Consider the following 23,903-nt stretch of genomic DNA (forward strand, 5'->3'; position numbering starts at 1 on the left):
ACGCCATTTCTGCTCTTAAAGGGCCAGTTCAAATGTTTCTGTCACCTGCAGCAAAACCAAAGTACCTGAACTTTACCTGAGTGTTTCTAGTTGGGTGATTCTCTGAATTCCTCAGGTTTACCTCAAAGATTTTCAAATAAAGTAACATATTTTTTGCATTTTAAAACCATAAATTTGATTGGATTGACGTGTCTTTAAAACAATTGAAATCTTTAAAAAAAAAAAGGTTTTTGGGTTGTGAGGATTCCCGTTGAACAGAAACATTTTTCATTGAATTTGAAATAAAAATTGCAATTAACCTAATTTTTTGTTAATATAATTATATTCCTCTCCACTTTAACCAAAACAATATAAAAATCTGAAAAAAATCACCCAGAATTCAGAGAATCACCCTTTACACTATTTGTCAGTGTCAGTGTGTAGTTTTCTTTATTTTTATTATTAGTTACAAATAGACATTTCCCACCTAAAATTCTCACATGATCCAGTTTTTCTTTATTTCTCTTCCATCAATCATCTCATTGATCCTGTTGGAAAACTAGTTAACTGCACAAACCAGGAAGTAGCTACATCAATGCTTAGCTATTCAGTTTTAGCATTTTTTATAGTTCCATCTGTTATTGTACAGAAGGACGAATGACAAATATTTATACTTTTAACACTACATCGTAGTTAAAGGAGCTATTTCTGAGTACTGCTATCTCTACGTAGCTAGCATTAGCGTTAGCGGCTGTTTACTGACCAGTTTAGAGGAATCAATGTGAGTTTGATCGGATCAAACTTTATTTATTTACTCACCAACATTTGTCTCCAGTTCTGGAAACAAACACTGTTGTTACTTTGTGTCTCTATCAGGTCTTTTGACCGTAGGCCACTGAAGTTAGCATGCTAACAGCTAGCCCAGTCGTCTCTTCACTTCCTGATAGCGATCTAGCGATATCACTGCTCAGCCTCCATGACAGAAGTGATATAATAACGAGTTATGTACTTTTGTGTGTGTCTCTGCAGGTGATCAGTGCTCACAACCTGCCCAAGCCTCAGGGCTCGGGGGCCAAAGGTGAGGTCATCGACCCCTACGTGGTCCTGGAGCTGCACGGCGTCCCGGCCGACTGCGCCGAGCAGAGGACTCGCACCGCGGCTCAGAACCAGGACGACCCGCTGTTCGACGAGACCTTTGAGTTTCAAGTACGACCACACGCACACACACACACACACACACACACACACACACACACACACACACACACACACACACACACACATACACACACACACACACACACACACACACACACACACACACACACACACACACGTAGCCTATAATCTCCACTGCAAAAATTCAAAATGTTACCAAGAATATTTGTCTTATTTCTAGTCAAAATGTCATTTCTAGTCAAAATAAATCTAATTATACATAAAATAAGACTCATCACATTTAAAAAGCAGCTTGTTTTTAGACACTTTTTTAATTTTTTCAAGCAAATTTTCCACTTTAAATAAGTAGAAAAATCTGATAGGAGCAAGTTTTTCTTTCTTATTACAAGCACAAAAAACTTGCTTTCACTGGCAGATTTTTCTACTTATTTCAAGTGAAAATTAGTTTGAAACAAGTGAAAATGATCTAAAAACAAGTTAATTTTTAGGTGATGAGTCTTACTTAAAATGGAAAAAGATTAGTTTTGACTAGAAATGAGACATTTTGACAAGAAATAAGACAAATATTCTTGGAAAGATTTTGAATTTTTGCAGTGTGGGTGTTGGCAGCTCCGTTGTGCATTAGCTACATTTCATTGGTTGGTGGAAGGGGAGGACTGATCGATCGCAAAACTGTTGATACAGTCATCACAAGGTCTTTGGTTTGAGTATTGATCGTTGTCTCAATAGAATCAGTAGTTACAACTCCAGCACAAGTCAGTTCATATCCTGCTGTTAGTTCTTCTCTGCTTCATCTAAAGCTGCCATGTGTTTAAACAGGCATGTGATTAGTTAATTAACAGAGAATATTGATATTGATAATTAATTTTGGTCATGTTTGTTTATTCGGTGATAATTAAAATTCAGTTGCCTTTTAAAAACCCATCACCAGATAATTCCTGACACATTTCTCTGTTGTACAAACTGGAGCATCGGCTGCTTTTTACATAATTACGTATCAATAGCTATCGGTATTGATCAGTGTGCTGTGTGGTGTCGGGGTGGGTTTGGTTCCTGCTGGAGGTCACAAAGATAACAGTATTACAGAAACACAGCAGAACACACAGACTGATTAATGCATTAATATCCTGAACAGAACAACATTATGAAAATAGGTTAAGTGATGAAAAGGTTGCGTTCACTTGTGTATGTTGGATAGTGGGGGAAAGCGAGCGCCTGTTTAAGCCATTTACATAACAGCTGCATGACAGCTCCGCATAATAATCCTGTTTACCGACTCAAAATATTGTTTCAATTTTCTTTTTTTTTTAATCTAAATTGTTTGTTTGGAGATTTTCTCAGAAGAGAAACGGGCTCAGACCTCAGACAGGTCGGTTCACTCTCACACACACACACTCTCACACACACACGGTGTTATTATAAAAACGTATGAGAGGAACTGCAGCTGCGAATCATATTTCAGAAGCGATGGATGTTGTTATCGCCGGGACTCGTTCATTAATCTGCACCGACACACACACTCAGACTGCTTTTACTGCATAAAATAGTGTTTTAATGTGCATTTGTGGAAACGAAAAGAGGGAAATGTCAACAACATAAAAGAGGCTTATGTGGTGTTTTGGAGAAGTGTCTGCGTGACTCTGACTCTCCGTCTGTCTGGTTTGCACCTGCATGAAAATAGAGCCGGGTGGTGGTGGAGAGTGTGTGTGTGTGTGTGTGTGTGTGTGGGGGGGGGGGGGGGGGGGTCAGGACCATGAGGACTTAAAATGAGCAGCTCCATGAATAGACGCACATCTGCAGTGGTTTTTTTTTAAAATTATGGCAGGTTTGATGCCTGCGGCGCTGCTGATTTGGCTTCTTTCTGACACACTCCTGTGTTACTGTGGCTGAGCCGCGATGACAACCTGTCACAGCTGATCTGAGGTCTGTGGTCACACCACGGCTGACGAGTGTGTGTGTGACTGTGTGTCTGTGTGTGTGTGTGTGTGTGTGTGTGTGTGTGTGTGTGTGTGTGTGTGTGTGTGTGTGTGTGTGATGACATGATGAACCTCCACAAAAGCAGCGAGCAGCCCCGTGTGTGTGATATCTGCAATCAGAGGAATTTTGAATTTGACCTCCTTGTGCTCCTTGAACGCATCATGAGGCCGAACCGGTGAAACAGTGATGTCATTGTTTGATGTCTTATAAAATAACTCTTTTTTTTTCTTTTTTTCTTTTTTTATTGTGCAATAACAAGTGACACACTTTTCTTTCTTATTACAAGCACAAAAAACTTGCTTTCACTGGCAGATTTTTCTACTTATTTCAATTGAAAATGTGTTTGAAACAAGTGAAAATTATCTAAAAACAAGTTGATTTTTAGGTGATGAGTCTTATTTAAAGTGGAAAGAGATTAGTTTTGACTAGAAATTAGACATTTTGACAAGAAATAAGACAAATAGCTATTCTAGGAAATATTTAAGTTTTTGCAGTAAAGACATGACACAGCACAAGACAGGAAGGATATAACACCGCAACACAGCAGCCGAAAAAGTAAATGAATTGATCGAAAGAAAAAAAAAGAGCAAAACAAGAGAAGCTGAAAAAAAATAAATCAGCAGCCAATCAAAAAGAGTTAAATAATGAAAACAGAACAAACCTCTCTCTCTTTTTTTTTACCCATTCCTCCTGCAACAGTCCGTTGTCATGGATACTTAAGCAATATATCACTCCAGGCCGTGGTATATGCTCGTTATAAGGGGCGTTGTTCGGCCCGACGCGAAGCGGAGGGACGACAACCCCCTTAGAGTGGTAGAATGAGCATATACCACGGCCTGGAGTGATATATTGCTTTTATAAAACGGTTACCAATAATGACAATATGAAAGAGGGATACACAATCAATTTCATGTAGTTTTATTCAACCAGAAATACATATTATCCAATAAAATAGCCTCACTGTGAAAAGCTGTTCCCACCTCTCCAGACGTTAGCTCCAAGTAGCTCTGCAGCTCGTCTTTTCCTCTGTCACTGCTCAGTCCCCTCTACCTCTGGAGGTGAAAGTTTAAACCTTAAACATGTCAATTACACTACTTTAGTCCGTTTTTAACATCGTAAAAACATCAACTGTCTTTGGCTACGGACTGCAACAGTCCGTTGTCATGGATACATGACAACAACTTCCATTCATACCAGTCATACGTGCCTGAGGCGGAGTGATAGCCTATGCTGTGATAAGGCTTTAGAATAGGAGCCGTGGTATATGCTCATTATACCACGGTTAACAACCAATCAGATCGCCGGATTTCACCTTTCCGTTTTATGATGATTAATGAAAAACAGACTGAAGAACCAAAAAAATCAATTTTCCTGAATAGATAACAGGAGAAGTTACACAATGTCCGACAGGTGCAAGTTGTGAGGGGCCAAGACAAAAGTCTCTCCTCATGACTGACAGGAGATGAGCTGCTCATCACGGCCTCTGATCTTCTTCCTCCTCCTCTGAAAACAGTTTGAATAGAAAGACCCCGGACGTCTGCGGCTCCATCCATCATGGGCTGTGACAGACGGGACGTCACCGTGTGATGGAGAAAATGATGCTGTCACATACAGTTTCACAGAGTGATGGAGTTCCTCAGGGATCAGACTGAAAACCTGAAATATGAGACAAACTGTCCTGCAGTCTGAGGCTCGATCAGAAGAGTTATTGATCCTCAGGTGGAGAGTCACAGCTGCAGCGGAGAACAGAGAACATGAAGAGGTTGTAGATGTAGAGATTGATATTAAAAAGGAAGGTAAACAGATATAAAATACAAAGAGACAAGATAAATATGAGTGAAATATAAAAAGATACGGCTTTATATTATCATATATATGAGAAAAGAGACAGAATATATGAATAAATATGTGAGTGTTTGTTCACACGACACTTCCAGGTTTTACTATGTGACATTAAACACACCAGGAAATAGTCCAGTCCTGGGAAACAAACATATAAAATGAAAGAGAGAGACATTCTGTACAGTTACGTACCAAAGAGTATATCCAGTTATGTACAAAAATAGAATATAATTTATATATACAGAGTGTTGATTGACTGTTGTAAGGCAGAAAAGAAGCTATTGCACATATGGAGGGTGTATGGGAGTGAACCGGAGTAAGGTTTTGCCTTTTGTGCACAAAAATGGAAGTGTTGGACATGAATGAATGAATAAATAAAAACTGTAAACTGTATTAATACAGCTTACAAGTTTATTTATTTAGAAATGGGACAAAACATATTAATGAACATTTTAAAAGAAAAATGTAAATATGAAAAGTCGTCTGTTTATTGTTCATAATGTTCCTTTCAAACATCTGTAAGTGATTCATAACTGCTGCTCACGTTCACACACTGATAAGTCGTCAGTATCAGTGTGTGAATAAAGTTTTATAAACCAGTTTTAATGTTTCATCAAACTGTTGTTGTCTGTCACTGATCATTCTGTGTTTATACAGAAGACAGTGTAAAACTCCTTTTGTGGCTCTTTGAGGGGGTAACCGTGACGACACGAACATCTGGATCAGTTCACATCATCATCACAAACAGACCGTTTTCCATTTAACACAACACTCATCACAGTCGTATGTTGGTTTAACGACCAGTGTTGTTGTCGTCGCCCTGTCGCCACGGATAAACGCCACAGTAAACACTACAATACCCATGAGCCTCGGCTGCAGCGGCGGTGGAGGATTAGCCGGCGGATCAGAGTTGTAATGAGTCGGAGACAGAGTTGTAAACAGCAGAGTGGAGCTGGAGCTGCTGCTGGACTCATCAGAGTCACATAAAACTGATCCTGGATCAGCTGGAGCTTCAGGTGCAAGGGGGCGGATCGGACTACACGCATCCGTAACTCACAGGCCATAATAGGTCAGGCAACTCTGACTCTGGCTGTAGTGATACAGTCATCTGCACTAAAAAACTATTCATAACTCTGTGAAATTAGGCAAAGGCAAAAGATTACACGTGTTTTTTATGCTTTGAATTTTTTCTCCACCAAGTCCTAAGTTGCAATTGATCGATATTTCTGGGCTGTTTCTACACAATATACAAATGGGAGACAATGCGCTCAATTCACATGAACAAAAACAAAAAAACTGGGTGCTGAATTCCTAATGAGATATAAAGTTTAAAAAAAAATGTAAGAAAGATTAAAGATTAAAGATTTATTAAAGGGTCTGGAGTTTTGTGCCCAAAAATAAACATTAGACTTGTACAAATGAAATCCGTCTTAATCGTCACCTCTGGGCTTCTAGTCCTGTGTGGTGGGGGGCTGGGGGCTGTGTCTGCCTGTATTTTGGTCTTTTGCTTTGTTTTGTTGTGCACGTGGACATTTCTGGGTGGAGAGCAAGAGAGAGTCTGTGTTTTCTCCTCAGCCAATGACGGAGCTCAGGTGAAGCTACGTGCAGCAGAGTAGTAGCTCAGGGCTGCTAGCTACACTAGCTATCTCTGATGCTAACGAGCGCTAGCAGCTAGCACGTCTCTCTCTCTCAGCAGCAGCAGTCAGGAGCGCAAAGAAAAATAAATACAGTCCAAAAGAAGCGCTGGAGCCGCGGACCGATTCCCAAAGTATGAGGACCGTTGTGGTGAGCTAGCTCGATGCTAACTTCGGCTAGCGGTAGCGGTTAGCATCCGCCGCTAACACCGTCTTCCCAGCTCACCACAACGGCATAACAACACAACACTGGAGGCTCCCGGTGTAGTTGACGGTCGGTTATCGGCCCACGGCTCCAGCGCTTCTTTCGGACTGTATTTCCTTTCCTTTGTTGTCATGACAACCGCTGCTGTCTGGGGCAGGAGGCTACACAGCTGAGCCCGAGAGGAGGAGGGGCCGAGTTTCAATGTTTTGATTACAAACTGCAACAAACAAAACTCCAGACCCTACCTTTAAGAATGTGGCAAATAAAGATTTAAACTTGGATTTCTTACTTTTTTTTTTTTTTTTAACTATTTCTACGCAATCAATCGTTATTTCTTGGCTTCTCTACATTACGATTAAATTGACTGTTATTTCTAGGCTATTTCTAGACATTTTGATGCAATTAATGGTTATGTCTTGCCTATATCTTGACATTATCACAAAATTAGCGGCCTGTAAAGTAAAGGGTTACCTAATGTTACTATAGTGTTTAGAAAAGTACAAGATTAAAATTATTCGGGCAGAATGAATGAATGAATGAATGAAAGTTAAAGCAGATATCAGCTTCACGGCCGTTTCGGCTAATGCTGCGTTCAAGGCAGGCTTTTGAAACCGTAAGTTACAGCTTCAAGTCACAACTACGACTTGGTAGCGTTCCAGGTAACCCGTAGCTCGTGTTTTTACCATCCTGTTGTCTGTGAAAGTTCCCTATAACGGCCACTCGTAACTTCCGACCCGTGAACTCGTACCAGATCGAACTGGTATGACTTCACAGGAAGGAAAAACACAAAGTACGAGTTTCTTTGAACGCACCATGAGTTAGCAGCCCCCGCCCTTGTCAGGCATCAATTGGTCCTCGTGCTACGTCACCACATTCACGCGCATCCCTTGGCTGCACACACAGCCCTTCATGCCGTTCTCTCTCCTCATTGGATAACACTTGTATCCCACAAGGAAAATTTTCTCCTCGGGTTACAGCAGAGCAGAGTGACGGAGAGACTCGTGTTTAGGCTGAAATACTTCATGTAAGTGATTGCTGACGGAAAATAGGACTATTTAGGACTTATATTAACAAAAACATTCCACTGATATCTGCTTTAATTAAACAACACTAAATAGCCTATCATGACAAGCCATTCGAAAATCGGTCAAACTGAACAAGCTCTGGTTATTCTAGTAGAAAGCGGTAGGAAGTCGTGGCCGTGTCATTGGGAAGCAGCGTGTATGAGTCATCTAGTCTTCTTATCTGTGTGTTCAGGTGTCTGATGATGTGATGGTCGGGTCCACAGTGAGTCTGCTGCTGTTGAACGCAGCACTGAGCCGGTTGTTGTTGAGTCGGAGGAGGAGCTGCAGTTTAAACTCTGTGGTTCATCATGGTGGTCTGAGCTGGGACATCAGACTGAACACACACCATATTGTCTCAGTCCTGCAGCCATCTGTGGTTATATAATGAGTTCTCACTCTGTTCACGGCTCACATCCTCTCAATAATCCTTCTCTTGTTTTGTCTCAAGAAACTTTATTGGAGTTTGTTGGTTTGAGTCGGTGACAAAAACTGAAGAATTAAACAACAACAAGAACAGATTCTGCTCTGTTTCTTCTGATCCAATTAAAAACAGAGCAGATTTCAGAATAAAACACTCAGAGAAACCAAATCCTGCAAAGTTGTTGTTGGTGGGTCCAGGTGGTGAGGGGGCGGGGCTTAGTTGTGACATCACAAAGTGACAGGAAGTCCTGACGGCTGGTTTTAAGGCTCAGTTTCTGAATACAGGCTGTGTGCATTTCTCTGTGGACTGAGGCTTTGATACTTTCACAGTATTAATATAGAACCTAGAGCTGCTTTATAATCACACTACACATGGACATCTACCTTTATACTGTATGGAGCTTTAACACAAACATCTACCTTTATACTGTATGGAGCTTTAACACAAACATCTACCTTTATACTGTATGGAGCTTTAATACAAACATCTACCTTTATACTGTATGGAGCTTTAACACAAACATCTACCTTTATACTGTATGGAGCTTTAATACAAACATCTACCTTTATACTGATGGAGCTTTAATACAAACATCTACCTTTATACTGTATGGAGCTTTAACACAAACATCTACCTTTATACTGTATGGAGCTTTAATACAAACATCTACCTTTATACTGATGGAGCTTTAATACAAACATCTACCTTTATACTGATGGAGCTTTAATACAAACATCTACCTTTATACTGATGGAGCTTTAATACAAACATCTACCTTTATACTGTATGGAGCTTTAACACAAACATCTACCTTTATACTGTATGGAGCTTTAATACAAACATCTACCTTTATACTGTATGGAGCTTTAATACAAACATCTACCTTTACACTGTATGGAGCTTTAACACAAACATCTACCTTTATACTGTATGGAGCTTTAACACAAACATCTACCTTTATACTGTATGGAGCTGTAATACAAACATCTACCTTTATTTTGAAGGAGCTTTAACACAAACATCTACAATGCATAAGAGGAAGCACAAATGTGTAAGAAAACACACAGACTGTGACTATCGACAAACACACAAACAGCAGTGTGTGGTGTTAGACAACATACTGTGTTGTTCAGTCTTGTTGAAGTCTGAGCTCATAAATCTTCATTATTTGTCCTCTGGGCTCTGGCACAGTGACCAACACACACACACACACACACACACACACACACACACACACACACACACACACACACACACACACACACACACACACACACACACACACACACACACACACACACTCACAGGGAGTTGTAGAGTATCTCAGGTGTGACGGTGTTTCCTGCTGCTATAACACCTCAACCTGTGACTGCAGACTGATTCTATTAGTTTATTTGGATCCATATTAGCTGTTACTAATGCAACAGCTACCAAAAGATTGTTACCAAGGATTGTAGGCAGTAGGTTTTGGACAAGGAAGAACATGTTGGTGTCTTCTTTCTAGAAACTTGGCTCACTTAATTGTTATAAAAAAACATTTTAAATTATTTTATAATAACAACACACTATTAATCATTAGTTTAATGGTATTTAATTCCTCAATCATAAATCATTCTTCCTACACTGACACTAGTTCTATTGTGTATATATAATGTTTCATAAAGCACTTAACAACATCTAATGAAGCACTGACAACCTAAATAACTGGTTTGCCATTAATACAATACTTGATTTATAAATGAATACAACATTTATTTTATATGAAAATACAATAATTAAGGATATTATAGATGAGATTATTGATCTAGAGTTAAACATTTAGAGCTGTGTCTATAAATTACGGACTAGTTTATATCAGTGTAGGAAGAATTCTTTATAAATGATGAATACAGTGTTTGACGATGATTATCTAATAATGCTCAACAGTATAACAAACTCCGAGTGAACCTGGACAAACTAAAAACACGTAACATTTAAAAAAAATCAACATGTTTTCATCGTGCAGCAGAAACGTGTTTTTTATTTTATGGTCAGCTGAGGTTTTTTTGGAAAGTTAAGCTCCGTTCAGATGTTCACTCTCCATCCTAATCGCTCTTATGTAGATGTTTTTCTTTTTTATAGCTATATATTACGTAATATTAATTTTATTTTATTGGGGGATTATGTTGTTTATGCCTTAAAGCTGCATTAGAGCAACTGATGGCTTCTTTTTAAAGAAGGGGTTCTGGCCATGATGTGACTCTAGAGGTGTTTCTACCTTTAAATGTGTTAAAGGGATAGTTCAACATTTTGTCAAACTGGCCCATTGCCATAATCCCTATAGATTAGTAGTCATAGCAGTAGGTTTGTTACCTTTAATTGTCGGTGCAAGCTGTTTTTAGAACGGTGGAGCAGAGCCGTGAGCTGCTCAGAGCTACGCTACGGAGGCTCATTATGGGATTTCTTGGTTTCCCTCATCAAACTCATCAAATACACAATCCAACAACTCCACAACGCTCTGGTGGACAAGTTGTGACCTGCACATTCACCACGCTATGAGATAATAACACAACGTTACCAGACAGAGTTGTTGTAGAGGGAAATACAGAGACTGATGATGAAAAACTGTCCCTGAAGGCAACGCGCATCAGCGGTTTTGCATGAATTTCCCTCTAAAACAACTCTGTCTGGTAACGTTGTGTTATTATCTCATAGCGTGGTGAATGTGCAGGTCACAACTTGTCCACCAGAGCGTTGTGGAGTTGTTGGATTGTGTATTTGATGAGTTTGATGAGGGAAACCAAGAAATCCCATTAGCCTCCGTAGCGTAGCTCTGAGCAGCTCACGGCTCTGCTCCGCCGTTCTAAAAAATAGCTTGCACCGACAATTAAAGGTAACGAACCTACTGCTATGACTATAGGGATTATGGCAATGGGACAATTTGCCAAAATGTTCAACTATCCCTTAAATAATAATAATAGAAAGTGTTCTTCTTTGTTGTGTTTTACTGCTCTGCTCCACGCTGCCCCCTGTGGTTTAAGGTGGAACTGCTCCAGCAGGAATACACAGGAAATGAACAGGAGGCTCGGCTCATGTTGGATGTGGAACTGACGTAGAGTTTTAATGAGTCTTAACAAATCCAGATGTGGAGGATGTTAGAGAGAGCCAGGGAGACGGTCGGGTGTCCGCACTCTGAGTCATTTTGTCTCTAGAAAGAGTAGAAGAAAGTGAATGAATGAACTGTCAGAGAGCTGCTGCTGCTGGAGGAAGAAGAGAAAAGAGAAAAGAGAAAAGAGCGAGGCCACTGAGCTGTCTGTCTGATGTGGCCATGCATGAAACTTCAGCTTTTCTCTCCAACACTCGGTCCTCACTCACAGCTCATGGGAGTGGAGACACATTAACACACACACACACACACACACACACACACACACACACACACACACACACACACACACACACACACACACACGCTTCCTAACAGTGCAGTGTGGGAGCCGTAGGGGTCGTGTGTGTGTGTGTGTGTCTGTGCGACACGCTCTCTGCTCCTCCATCCATCACCAGACGTCTCCTCCTGCTCCACAACACACTCCATATTATTCCAACAGTCACATTAATGTGGCCCTGCATGTGTGTGTGTGTGTGTGTGTGTGTGTGTGTGTGTGTGTGTGTGTGTTCAGTCCTCCTGTCACTGAAGATTGAAGTGTTTCAAACTGGGTCACTCACCAATATCGAGTTTTATTCAAAGTGCGTAGCTGAAACATCTGGAGTGGTTTTTAGCTGCACATCTGCACAACATGTCAGAGTGGATTAAAACATGAAGCTGAGGCTCTGTCAAGGTTTTTAGCTGTAATATAATATAAAATAATAAAATAATAATATAATACAATGTAATATAATATAATATAAAATAATACAATATAATGTAATGTAATATAATATAATATAATATAATATAATATAATATAATATAATATAATATAATATGTAACATGTAGTCAGTAGAAATGTGTCTTGTCTCTTTAACGTCTCAGCTCGTCCTCCATGTTTTTTTTTTAAAGTTAAAATCTTTTTCTACCTCGTCACCTTCAGTCCCTCTGGTTCTGGCCCAGTTCAGGATCTTCCTCCTCTTCCTCTCACTTCCTCTTCTTCCTTCTCCTCCTCCTCTTCCTCTCCTCCTTCCTCCTCTTCCTCCCTCCTCCTTCTCCTCTTCCTCTCACTTCCTCTTCCTCCTCCTCCTCCTCCTCCTCCTTCCTCTTCTTCCTCCTTCTCCTGTTCCTCCTCCTCTCCCTCTTCCTCCTCTTCCTCCCTCCTCCTTCTCCTCTTCCTCTCACTTCCTCTTCTTCCTTCTCCTCCTCCTCTCCCTCTTCCTCCTCTTCCTCCCTCCTCCTTCTCCTCTTCCTCTCACTTCCTCTTCTTCTTCTTTTTCCTCCCTCTCTCTCCTCCTCTCCCTCTTCCTCCTCTTCCTCCCTCTTCCTCTCACTTCCTCTTCCTCCCTCTTCCTCTCACTTCCTCTTCCTCCCTCTCCCTCCTCCTCTTCCTCCCTCCTCCTCCTCCCTCCTCCTCTGTGTCCTCCATCTCCTTCTTTCCTGAGGATGTGTTTGAGGTTTTCTCCACTGACCTGAGACTCACCTGTCACCTGTTTAATGGTGCGTTCAGGTGCAATAGTGAGAAACAAGCGCCGACACCGCATCCTTCACAATAAGAGTCTCCTCATAAAGGATGAAGATGAGAAGTTTCTTTATTCTGAAGAATTGAATTGAATTGAATTGAATTGAATTGAATTGAATTGAATACCTTTATTGTCATTTATACCAAGGTAGGCCTATAAACGAAATTCAAAAGCAAACCTCCATGTGCTTTAAAAAAACAGCAGTGAAAAAGAAAGACGTGAGTAAGAAGTAGAGTAAATAGAGTAATCAGTTACTATCAGGCTCCTTTCACCAGATATTGATATTAGTAACTCATTGATCAATGATCAGTGTGTGAGAACAGCTTGTTTATCAGAGTTTATGATTATAAATCCTTCCTCAGCTCAGACTGTAATGTGAAGCATCTGGATCTTTCAAAGCTACAATAAATATTGTGTATATATAATTATAATTATAAACTGAGTTTTAATCCAGAACATGTTGCTGCAGCATCAGAGGAGCAGGTCTGAACTGATCCTGTTGTGTAACGAGTTTCCACTGTGATGATGGAAACTGGTCCAAAATCGAACCCTGAAACAGAGTTCCTATGCAAGTATGGAATTTGATTTTATACATTGAATTGGAATGGAAACTATAATATGGAAATATATTTATCTTAAAGTCCCAGTGTGTAACTTATTTGGCTTTTTATGATCAAAAATCAAACCTGTCTTTCATAAATCCGTATTTCACTGAAGGTGAATCACAGCTGCTACAAATGAAAGCTTTCTGGTTCCTTAGAATGAGTCGTTACAAGTCGTTACAAATACATAAGTGGGCGACGCACCGAACCGAGGCGGCCATGTTGCATCGTGACCGTAGGTAACCACGGAAACGGCCTGTTAAAACTGTCACCACTGTGTAGTGTGAGGAAGGACGGAGGCACTGGTGTTGCATTCAGGTGCAGTCAGGCAGACGGCTGTCGGCAAACCAACCGGATGTCATTTCACTGGACCAGAGAAAGACGGTAAAACAATACCACATCACCATGACAACATGTTGTCACATTGCCTGTATTGTTTTGCCTCGTGCTGGCGGACCACTTGTTTACATAGACGCTTGTTTATCCTGTTACATGCAGCGTCTGTTGTCTGTCTGACGTCTGCCCCATTTCACGTGAATGCAACATCAAGAATACGTTCAGATATGCAACCGCACCGCTAGATGGGGGGAATTCCTACATGTTGGATCAATTCAAGTCTGAGTTGTTTAAATGACAATGACTAAATGACTGTTTTGATGAATGTAAATTAGCCTTAACTTTGGATTGACTTAATCTATTAGAATTAAAGGGATAGTTCACCCTAGAATGATATTTCGCTCATTATCTACTCACCCTCATGTTGACTAAGGGCTGGAAGAATCTTCAGAGTCCACCGTCCCTTCTCTGAGTTACAGGGGGTCTCGGCGTAGCAGTGAATTTCAATGCAACGGTTGCAAAGGGACACCGGAGCTCTTCGTAAAAAAACACACACAAAAAAACATCCAAATACCTCCATGATGCTCGTATGTAATGTCCGTCTTGTGCTGAAGCCCCAAATTGCGTAATTGTCCCGAAAAAAATTAAATAAGTCTATATTTTAAGCTTGTTTGTAGCGGAAGCTTCTCGTCTTCTTCTTCTTCTCCTCTTCCTGGTCCGTCCAAATATCGCGTGATTTGTGCCGGCGTCATTGCGGTTACTGCGAATCACGCGATATTTGGACGGACCAGGAAGAGGAGAAGAAGAAGAAGACGAGAAGCTTCCGCTACAAACAAGCTTAAAATATAGACTTATTTCATTTTTTTCGGGACAATTACGCAATTTGGGGCTTCAGCACAAGACGGACATTACATACGAGCATCATGGAGGTATTTGGATGTTTTTTTGTGTGTGTTTTTTTACGAAGAGCTCTGGTGTCCCTTTGCAACCGTTGCATTGAAATGCACTGCTACGCCAAGACCCCCTGTAACTAAGAGAAGGGACGGTGGACTCTGAAAATTCTTCCAGCCCTTAGTCAACATGAGGGTGAGTAGATAATGAGCGAAATATCATTCTAGGGTGAACTATCCCTTTAAACAAGATTTTATAGCTGATACACAAAAAAAAAAAAGAAAAAACAGGTTTGTTTTCACTTTAAAATCGTATACAAAACAAATTAGACGGATAAAACAGTGCAAAACTATAAAATAATCACTGCATTCAAAACAAAAACCTATAGACGCTTGTTTATCCTGTTACGTCTGCCCGATTTCACGTGAATGCAACATCAAGAATACGTTCAGATATGCAACCGCACCGCTAGATGGGGGCAATTCCTACATACTATACCTTTAATATTTATCCAGGTTTGGTCTCATCTGAAGTTATTTGGGTTAATGTTTTTATATGTGCTATTGTACCTAGCTACAATCTCCTGGAAATAATTTGGTGACATAATGACGTACACATTCAGAATAATGAAAACAAATGATTAACTGCATGATTTCTTTATATTATGTTCATCTATTAACTTAAATATCTAATATCTCAAATGATATGAGTTGTGTAGGAACTCTGGTGAAAGCTGAACACAGAGACTGAGTCTGTTGTTGTTGAGTGGAACAAAAGAGTTTCATCTCTGCTGCTGCAGAACATTTGTAACAGCGACGTCTAAATGAAACAGATGTGACAGTACACACACACACACACACACACACACACACACACACACACACACACACACACACACACACACACACACACACACACACACACACACACACACACACACACACATTCAGACACATGCACACTGTAATTTCAACATTCATGAGAGAATCGATGTCTCAACTGCTTGAGTTCATTTCCTCCTGACACACACACACACACACACACATGGGCGGAGTTTATAACACAAAGCAACAACAACAATTCATCATTTCAAACAGAGAATGAAAACAAACCTGCCCCAAGCCAGTCTGTGTGAAGACAAGACATTAGCTTTTCATTGTGAAATCTTTTACTGTCTGCACAGGATGAATTGCAGTGTGTGTGTGTGTGTCTGTGTGTCTGTGTGTGTGTGTGTGTGTGTGTGTGTGTGTGTGTGTGTGTGTGTGTGTGTGTGTGTGTGTGTGTGTGTGTGTGTGTGTGCTGTACCTGCACCATATAATTAACGACAACAACTGATCCTGTGAGTGGCGTTAAAAACAGCGGCGGCGGCGTTGTTGTTGTGTGAACGTTGTGACTAATTGATCTTGGTCTTCTAAACGTTTAATGAAGCTCCATGTTAACGAGCTCTAAACCAGCAGCAGCAGATCAATAATGAACCGATGCACTCGAACGCCTCGCGGGCTCCTCAGGTGACCAGACATGAAAGATTGATCAGAGCTGCGCTGCGTTCACTGACACCGAGCTCCGGTTAATGTGCTGAGTGTTCTCACATGTAAGTAACAGGTTGGATGAGAGAGAGGAGGGAGGGGGTTAGTGGGGGGGGGGGGGGGGGGGGGGGGGGGGGGTAGAGGGGCAGGTTGTAGCAGCGCTGGTCCCTGAACTCATCGCTGCTGCTGCTGCACTGCAAAAACTCAACATCTTACCAAGAATATTTGTCTTATTTCTATTCAAAACAATCTCATTCTACTTAAACTAAGACTCATCACATAAAAAGTAGTTTGTTTTTAGACACTTTTTACTTCTTTCAAGTCTATTTTCATTTGAAATAAGTAGAAAAATCTGAAAGTGGAGCAAGTTTTTCTTTCTTATTACACAATAGCACAAAAAAACTTGCTTTCACTGGCAGATTATTCTACTTATTTCAAGTGAAAATTAGTTTGAAACAAGTGAAAATGATCTAAAAACAAGTTAATTTTTATGTGATGAGTCTTATTTAAAGTGGAAAGAGATTAGCTTTGACTAGAAATGAGACATTTTGACAAGAAATAAGACAAATATTCTTGGAAAGATTTTGAGTTTTTGCAGTGTGCTGCTGCTGCTGCTCATCCAGCTGTGAACAAACATTGATCCAGATGTTGATTGAGACATTGATCCAGATGTTGATTGAGACATTGATCCAGATGTTGATTGAGACATTGATCCAGATGTTGATTTAGACATTGATCCAGATGTTGATTGAGACATTGATCCAGATGTTGATTGATACTTTATTGATCCCATTGCTGGGAAATTCAGTTTGTAAGAAATACAGAATAACATATAAATGATTGAGACATTGATCCAGATGTTAATACAGATGTTGATGCAGCTGTTGATTCAGATGATGCAGATGTTGATTGAGACATTGATCCAGATGTTGATTGAGACATTAATCCAGATGTTGATTCAGATGATCCAGATGTTGATTGAGACATTGATCCAGATGTTGATCCAGATGTTGATACAGATTATGCAGATGTTGATTGATATTAATTGAGACATTGATCCAGATGTTGATTGAGACATTAATCCAGATGTTGATTCAGATGATGCAGCTGTTGATTCAGATGATCCAGATGTTGATTGAGACATTGATCCAGATGTTGATACAGATGTTGATACAGATTATGCAGATGTTGATTGATATTAATTGAGACATTGATCCAGATGTTGATTGAGACATTAATCCAGATGTTGATTCAGATGATGCAGCTGTTGATTCAGATGATGCAGATGTTGATTCAGATTATGCAGATGTTGATTGATATTAATTGAGACATTGATCCAGATGTTGATTGAGACATTGATCCAGCCTTTGATCCAGATGTTGATCCAGATGTTGATGCAGATGTTGATCCAGATGTTGATCCAGATGTTCTCTGTGTGTGTAGGTGAACATGCCTGAGCTGGCCCTGCTGCGCTTCGTGGTTCTGGACGACGACTACATCGGCGACGACTTCATCGGCCAGTACAGCGTGGCGTTCGAGTGCCTTCAGCCCGGCTACCGCAACGTGCCCCTGCTGGGCCTGGCGGGAGACCCCTTGCCCCACACCAGCCTGTTCATCCACGTGGCGGTCACCAACCGGCGCGGCGGCGGGAAGGCCCAGCGCCGCGGCCTGTCGGTGAGGAGGGTGGGCCGGCGCGGCCGCGAGTACGTCAGCCTGAGGCACACCGGCATCAAGGTGGTGGACGAGGTCTTCAAACCGGCCGCCGCACCGCTGAAGGAGGCCACCGACCTGAGGGAGGACGCTCAGGTAGAAAGACACACTACATACATGTAACATACATACAGTATATACATATTTAAAGGGATACTCCAACATTTTTTTTTTTCGTGTCTTGCCTCCAGTCCATGACGTGCAGATAGACACCTTCCTTTCGACTGTGCGTGCAGTAACAAGGGAGATAGAGCCGTATCGCCTGTAATTAGCTTAGCTCAAACACTGGAAGTGTATGGGTAGTGTTAGCCTGCCTCCACCTAAAGTCATCAGAGAAACTCTTCAGCAACTCTAAAGGGAAACCGGCGGGCCGATCTTCGTCTCAGAGCTGACAAAACTCTCCGGTAAGGCGTCTTGAGCGGTCAAATGCCGCTAACGGGACCAGATCGGTCAAAACGGAGGGTTCAAGCAAAGACGGTTTGTTTTGGTTCAAGCTAGCTACATCGAGGGTAGGTTAGTTTCCTATTTCAAAGTAAAAGCACAAATTCTATCGTCATGGTTTTCTGTATGTAAAGGGCAACGGGTGTTTTATTTTGTGAAAGTAACCGGAAGTGCGTTGGTCACAACGGCTAGCTTGAGTAGCGCCAAATTCGTCTGAACAAAATTGTAAACAGCTGGTATTTAGACAAATTAACGACACACTGCTGATCTAAACAGCTACTTTCTCTCCTAAACATGTTTGAAATGTGGATAAAGTGATATATTTACAGAGTTAGAGCTAAAATGAAATCAGCTTCTGACTGCTGATTTCGGCTCGGGTAGGAGGCAGGCTAACACTACCTATACACTTCCAGTGTTTGAGCTAAGCTAATTACGGGCGATACGGCTCTATCTCCCTTGTTACTGCACGCACAGTCGAAAGGATGGTGTCTATCTTGTTGGCGTATCTCTTTAATATTTACAGTGAAGTTTGTGCAGAATATATAAAATCATACACAGTATATTTGTATTTCACAGCTCCACATCAGTCTGACACTTTTAGTCTGTAATTATTTTCCACTTATATTTATATTGCTCCATTTATTGATCAGATGACAGTTAGAGCTCCTCCTTCTCAGATGTAAGAAGTCATTTAGTGGTTAGGACGGTTGAAGTATTTTTTACTTTTACTTCAGAGGTGACAGGAAGATGAATGGTTGTTTTAATGATCAGAGTGGTTCTCAGGTCGTCTTCCAGGCTGTAAAATTAACTTTTTCCCTTATCTGCCATTGGCTAGTGACCTCCAGAAATCTACTGGCCAAACATATTTTTCACCGGCCAAATGAAAAAATCATGCCTTGTTTGACTAAAAGTAATTTTAGTATTTAAAAAATCCAGCTTAAAGCCCCTGTACGGAGCTTTTAACTGGATACGCAAAAGTCACAACAGCAAATGAGCCCATCAGTGTGAAGATACGCTTTTTCTAAGTCGTCTAATTCTATACCTCTGTAAGGCTTGGTCGGGTCGGACCACTGATGAAACCATACCAATGGATACAACGCTGCTAAGAAAAAGAAAAAAGAGAAAGTCCCGTCTTCTTTCCGGCGTTAGTTTAGTAAAGCAGGATTCTTGTTTATGATGGAGCGTTTTTACGAATATTAAATCTTAAATGATCTCTAAAACCTTCACACAAGGTCAAAAGGTCAGAAAATTATCTTTTCTGGAACAAACAGGAAATAAAAACCTTTAAACCATGATAATGAACGCTGCCCCCCCAGGGAGGAGCAGCTGACCTGATAATCCTCATACCACCTCCTTAAAGCAGAATAGACGGTGGATTATCACAGAAACACCGATTCAACCCTCCTGTTCCCTTCCTCCTTTCCTTCCCTTCTCTCCTTCTTTACACAATCCTTTTTCCTTTCCTTCTTTCCTTCCTTCCCTTTGTCCTCATTTCTTCTTCCTTCCCTTTTTGATCCAATTGACCTGATCTGTTCCATCCTTCCACCTTTTTCCCCTTCCTTCTTTCTCTTCGTCCTTCCTTCCTTCCTCCCCTCTTTCCCTTCCTCTTTCCTCCCTTCTTTCCTCCCTTCTTTCCCTTCATCCTTCCTTCCTTCCTCCCTTCTTTCCCTTCTTCCTTCCTTTCTTCTTTCCTTCCCTTCGTCCTCCCTTCCTCTTTCCTCCCATCTTTCCCTTCTTCCTTCCTTCCTTCCTTGTTTCCCTTCGTCCTTCCTTCCTTCCTTCCTTCCTTCCTTCCTTCCTTCCTTCCTTCCTTCCTTCCTTCCTTCCTTCCTTCCTTCCTTCCTTCCTTCCTTCCTTCCTTCCTTCCTTCCTTCCTCCCTTCTTTCTCTTCGTCCTTCCTTCCTTCTTTCTTTTCATCCTTCCTTCCTTCCTTCTTTCCCTTCATCCTTCCTTCCTTCTTTCTTTTCATCCTTCCTTCCTTCCTTCCTTCCTTCTTTCCCTTCATCCTTCCTTCCTTCTTTCTTTTCTTTCTTCCTTCCTTCCCTTTGTCCTTCCTTCCTTCCTTTCTTCCTTCCTTCCCTTCGTCCTTCCTTCCTTCCTTCTTTTCTTCCTTCCTTCCCTTCGTCCTTCCTTCCTTCCTTCTTTCCCTTCTTCCTTCATTCCTTCTTTCTTTTCTTCCTTCCTTCCCTTCGTCCTTCCTTCCTTCTTTCTTTTCTTCCTTCCTTCCCTTCGTCCTTCCTTCCTTCTTTCTTTTCTTCCTTCCCTTCGTCCTTCCTTCCTTCTTTCTTTTCTTCCTTCCTTCCTTCCCTTCGTCCTTCCTTCCTTCTTTCTTTTCTTCCTTCCTTCCCTTCGTCCTTCCTTCCTTCTTTCTTTTCTTCCTTCCTTCCCTTCGTCCTTCCTTCCTTCTTTCTTTTCTTCTTTCCCTTCGTCTTCCTTCCTTCCTTCCTTCTTTCTTTTCTTCCTTCCTTCCCTTCCTTCCTTCCTTCCTTCCTTCTTTCTTTTCTTCCTTCCCTTAATCCTTCCTTCCTTCTTTCTTTCCTTCCTTCCTTCCCTTCATCCTCCCTTCCTCTTTACTCCCTTCTTTCCCTTCGTCCTTCTTTCCTTCCTTCCTTCCTTCTTTGCCTTCGTCCTTCCTTCCTTCTTTCTTTTCTTCCTTCCTTCTTTCTTTCCTTCCTTCCCTTCGGTCCTTCCTTCCTTCTTTCTTTTCTTCCTTCCTTCTTTCTTTCCTTCCTTCCCTTCGTCCTTCCTTCCTTCTTTCTTTTCTTCCTTCCTTCCCTTCTTCCTTCCTTCTTTCTTTTCTTTCCTTCCTTCCCTTCGTCCTTCCTTCCTTCTTTCTTTTCTCCCTTCCTTCCCTTCTTCCTTCCTTCTTTCTTTTCTTTCCTTCCTTCCCTTCGTCCTTCCTTCCTTCTTTCTTTTCTCCCTTCCTTCCCTTCTTCCTTCCTTCCTTCTTTCTTTTCTTTCCTTCCTTCCATTCGTCCTTCCTTCCTTCCTTCCTTCTTTCTTTCCTTCCTTCCTTCCCTTCTTTCCTTCCTTCCTTCCTTGACCCACTTCCCTTCACCTCTGGTCGACCCAGAACATCTGGACTCGCTGCTCCAGAGCCACCTGCTGCACATCTGGAGCGGTGGTGGTGGAAGTGGTGTGAAGTCTTTTATTTAAAGCTTCAACCAGAAATAAACCTGTGTCTCTGTCACTTGTTGTGTGTAATTGGCTGAAGTGACAGAAGTTCCCTGAGGAAACACAAACAGCTGAGTCACCCAGCGATCAGGTGTCGCTCAGCGTCGCTGCTCTCAGGCCGCCGCCGCCACCGCTGCCACGGCGATAAGATAAGATGTCTGGTTGTGGAGCGGCTGAAATCACACTCTACCTGAGACGCCTCCAAAGGATGAAGGAGGAGGAGGAGGAGGAGGAGGAGGAGGAGGAGGAGGAGGAGGAGGAGGAGGAGGAGAGGGGGGGAGAGGAAGAGTCAGTCAGCAGAGTGGAGGATTATAACAGCTCATCACTGAACACACACACACACACACACACACACACACACACACACACACACACACACACACACACACACACACACACACACACACACACACACCTTACACTGTGTTTCTTTACACATGTGGACAGATGCTCAGTGGCGGCTGATTGATTATTGGGAATAAGTGTATTAGCTTCATTGATCAGCTGCAGGTCTGTTTTCAGTAGGAGACTAGCTTAGCTTAGCTTAGTGTAGCTTAGTTTAGTGAACCTTATCTAATTTAGCTTAGCATATCCTAGGTTAGCATTGCTTATTTTAATTTAGCTTAGTTAAAGCAGAAATAAGGTGAATGTCTGTGTTAATATAAGTCTTAAATAGTTGTATCTTCCGACAGCAATCACTTACATAGAGTGTTTGGTCTGAAACACGGGTCTGTCAGTCACTCTGCTCTGCTCTGAGCCGAGGAGAAAACTTTCCTTGTATCCTACAACCTTTATCCAATGAGGAGAGAGAACGGCATAAAGGGGCGGTCCTCTCTGTGTGTGCAGCCAAGGGATGCGCGTGAATGTGGTGACGTAGGGACGAGGGCGGGGACTGCTAACTCCATCTGCTGACAGGAAGTTAGCCAAAACCACCGGATCGCTGACTTCTGCTTTAATCTTAGTTTAGTTTAGCCTGACCATCCAGACTATATCATTAACATGTCTAGTCTGGTATTGAGCGGTAGACCTCGGCTCAATCCAGGGGGCGGGATGAAGGCTGTCTTTCAAACTGCCTCTGCACCAATAGGGTAGCGCTACGACCAATCAGAGCAAAGAGCAGGATGACGTTAGCCTGACAAGCCAATTAAAGTGTATGTTGTCATCGCGTTAAGCCGCCCAACGACTCTCTAAACAGATAGAGCGCTGTGATTGGTCAACACAAACGGTGTTCGAGACTCAAAAAGTTCCTATGGCTCGTTTCTAGACCCACCTACGGAGCAAAGAGATCTGCTGCCGCTAGGGGGCAGATGGATTTCTAGGCTAAGTTTAGCTTGATTTACAGTATGTAACTGAGGGAAACAGATAATATGACTCTGGAGGGATAGATAGATATATAGATAGATAGATAGATAGATAGATAGATAGATAGATAGATAGATAGATAGATAGATAGATAGATACGACATGATGATGCTCTCTGATGACGCTCTGTATCGGCCTCATTCAGCTGCTGCTTCTATCTGTCGACTCATGTATCATCACCAACCCTGAACCAGCCAATCCCTGCACACACACACACACACACACACACACACACACACACACACACACACACACACACACACACACACACACACACACACACACACACACACACACACACACGCTGGCTCATTCACAAACAGCCTCTTTAATCTCTCCGCTCCGTCTCATTGTCCTTTCCCTCCAACATGAACTCTCCTCTGAGGTCCAGCTGTGGCTCATCTGTCACACGATACACACACACACACACACACACACACACACACACACACACACACACACACACACACACACACACACACACACACACACGGTGAGGTGTGATGACAGCGAGGCCGGGTGTGAACCTGAGCTCTTCCTCTTCTCCTCTTTCACCTTCATCATCATCGTGACCTAATCTGTGCTTTCATCAGATTGAACACACCACTTTTATTGGTCGTTGTGGTACGTTCCTGTCGCACGTACACACACACACACACACACACACACACACACACACACACACACACACACACACACACACACCTGCTGCAGCTGGAGTCAGAACGCTGGATGGTTTCTGCTGTTCCACATTGTGGCCATATTGTCTCTTTCTGCCAAATGGGTTTAAGCTCAGGCTGATTTCACTGGATTAAAGGATGAATGACTGGATGGATGAATGAAAGAGTGAATGAATGAGTGGATGAGTGGATGAGTGACGGAGTGAATGGCGGCCATATTGATTTAATT

The 23,903-nt window shown here is 41.8% G+C and overlaps 1 protein-coding gene across 1 annotated transcript in view; it reads left to right on the plus strand.

Moving 5' to 3' along the window:
* plcl1 (phospholipase C like 1) overlaps positions 1–23,903 on the plus strand; it is a gene marked incomplete at its 5' end in the record, with an annotated part of 162,087 nt that overhangs the window by 126,380 nt on the left and 11,804 nt on the right. The window contains 2 exons of the mRNA XM_083996071.1: positions 1,009–1,185; positions 17,751–18,113. Of these exons, the coding sequence (XP_083852197.1) occupies positions 1,009–1,185; positions 17,751–18,113 (540 nt within the window). The remainder of the gene's footprint in view (positions 1–1,008; positions 1,186–17,750; positions 18,114–23,903) is intronic.

The sequence above is a fragment of the Trachurus trachurus genome (assembly GCF_905171665.1).
Source record: "Trachurus trachurus genome assembly, chromosome: 21".
Taxonomy (NCBI): Eukaryota; Metazoa; Chordata; class Actinopteri; order Carangiformes; family Carangidae; genus Trachurus; species Trachurus trachurus.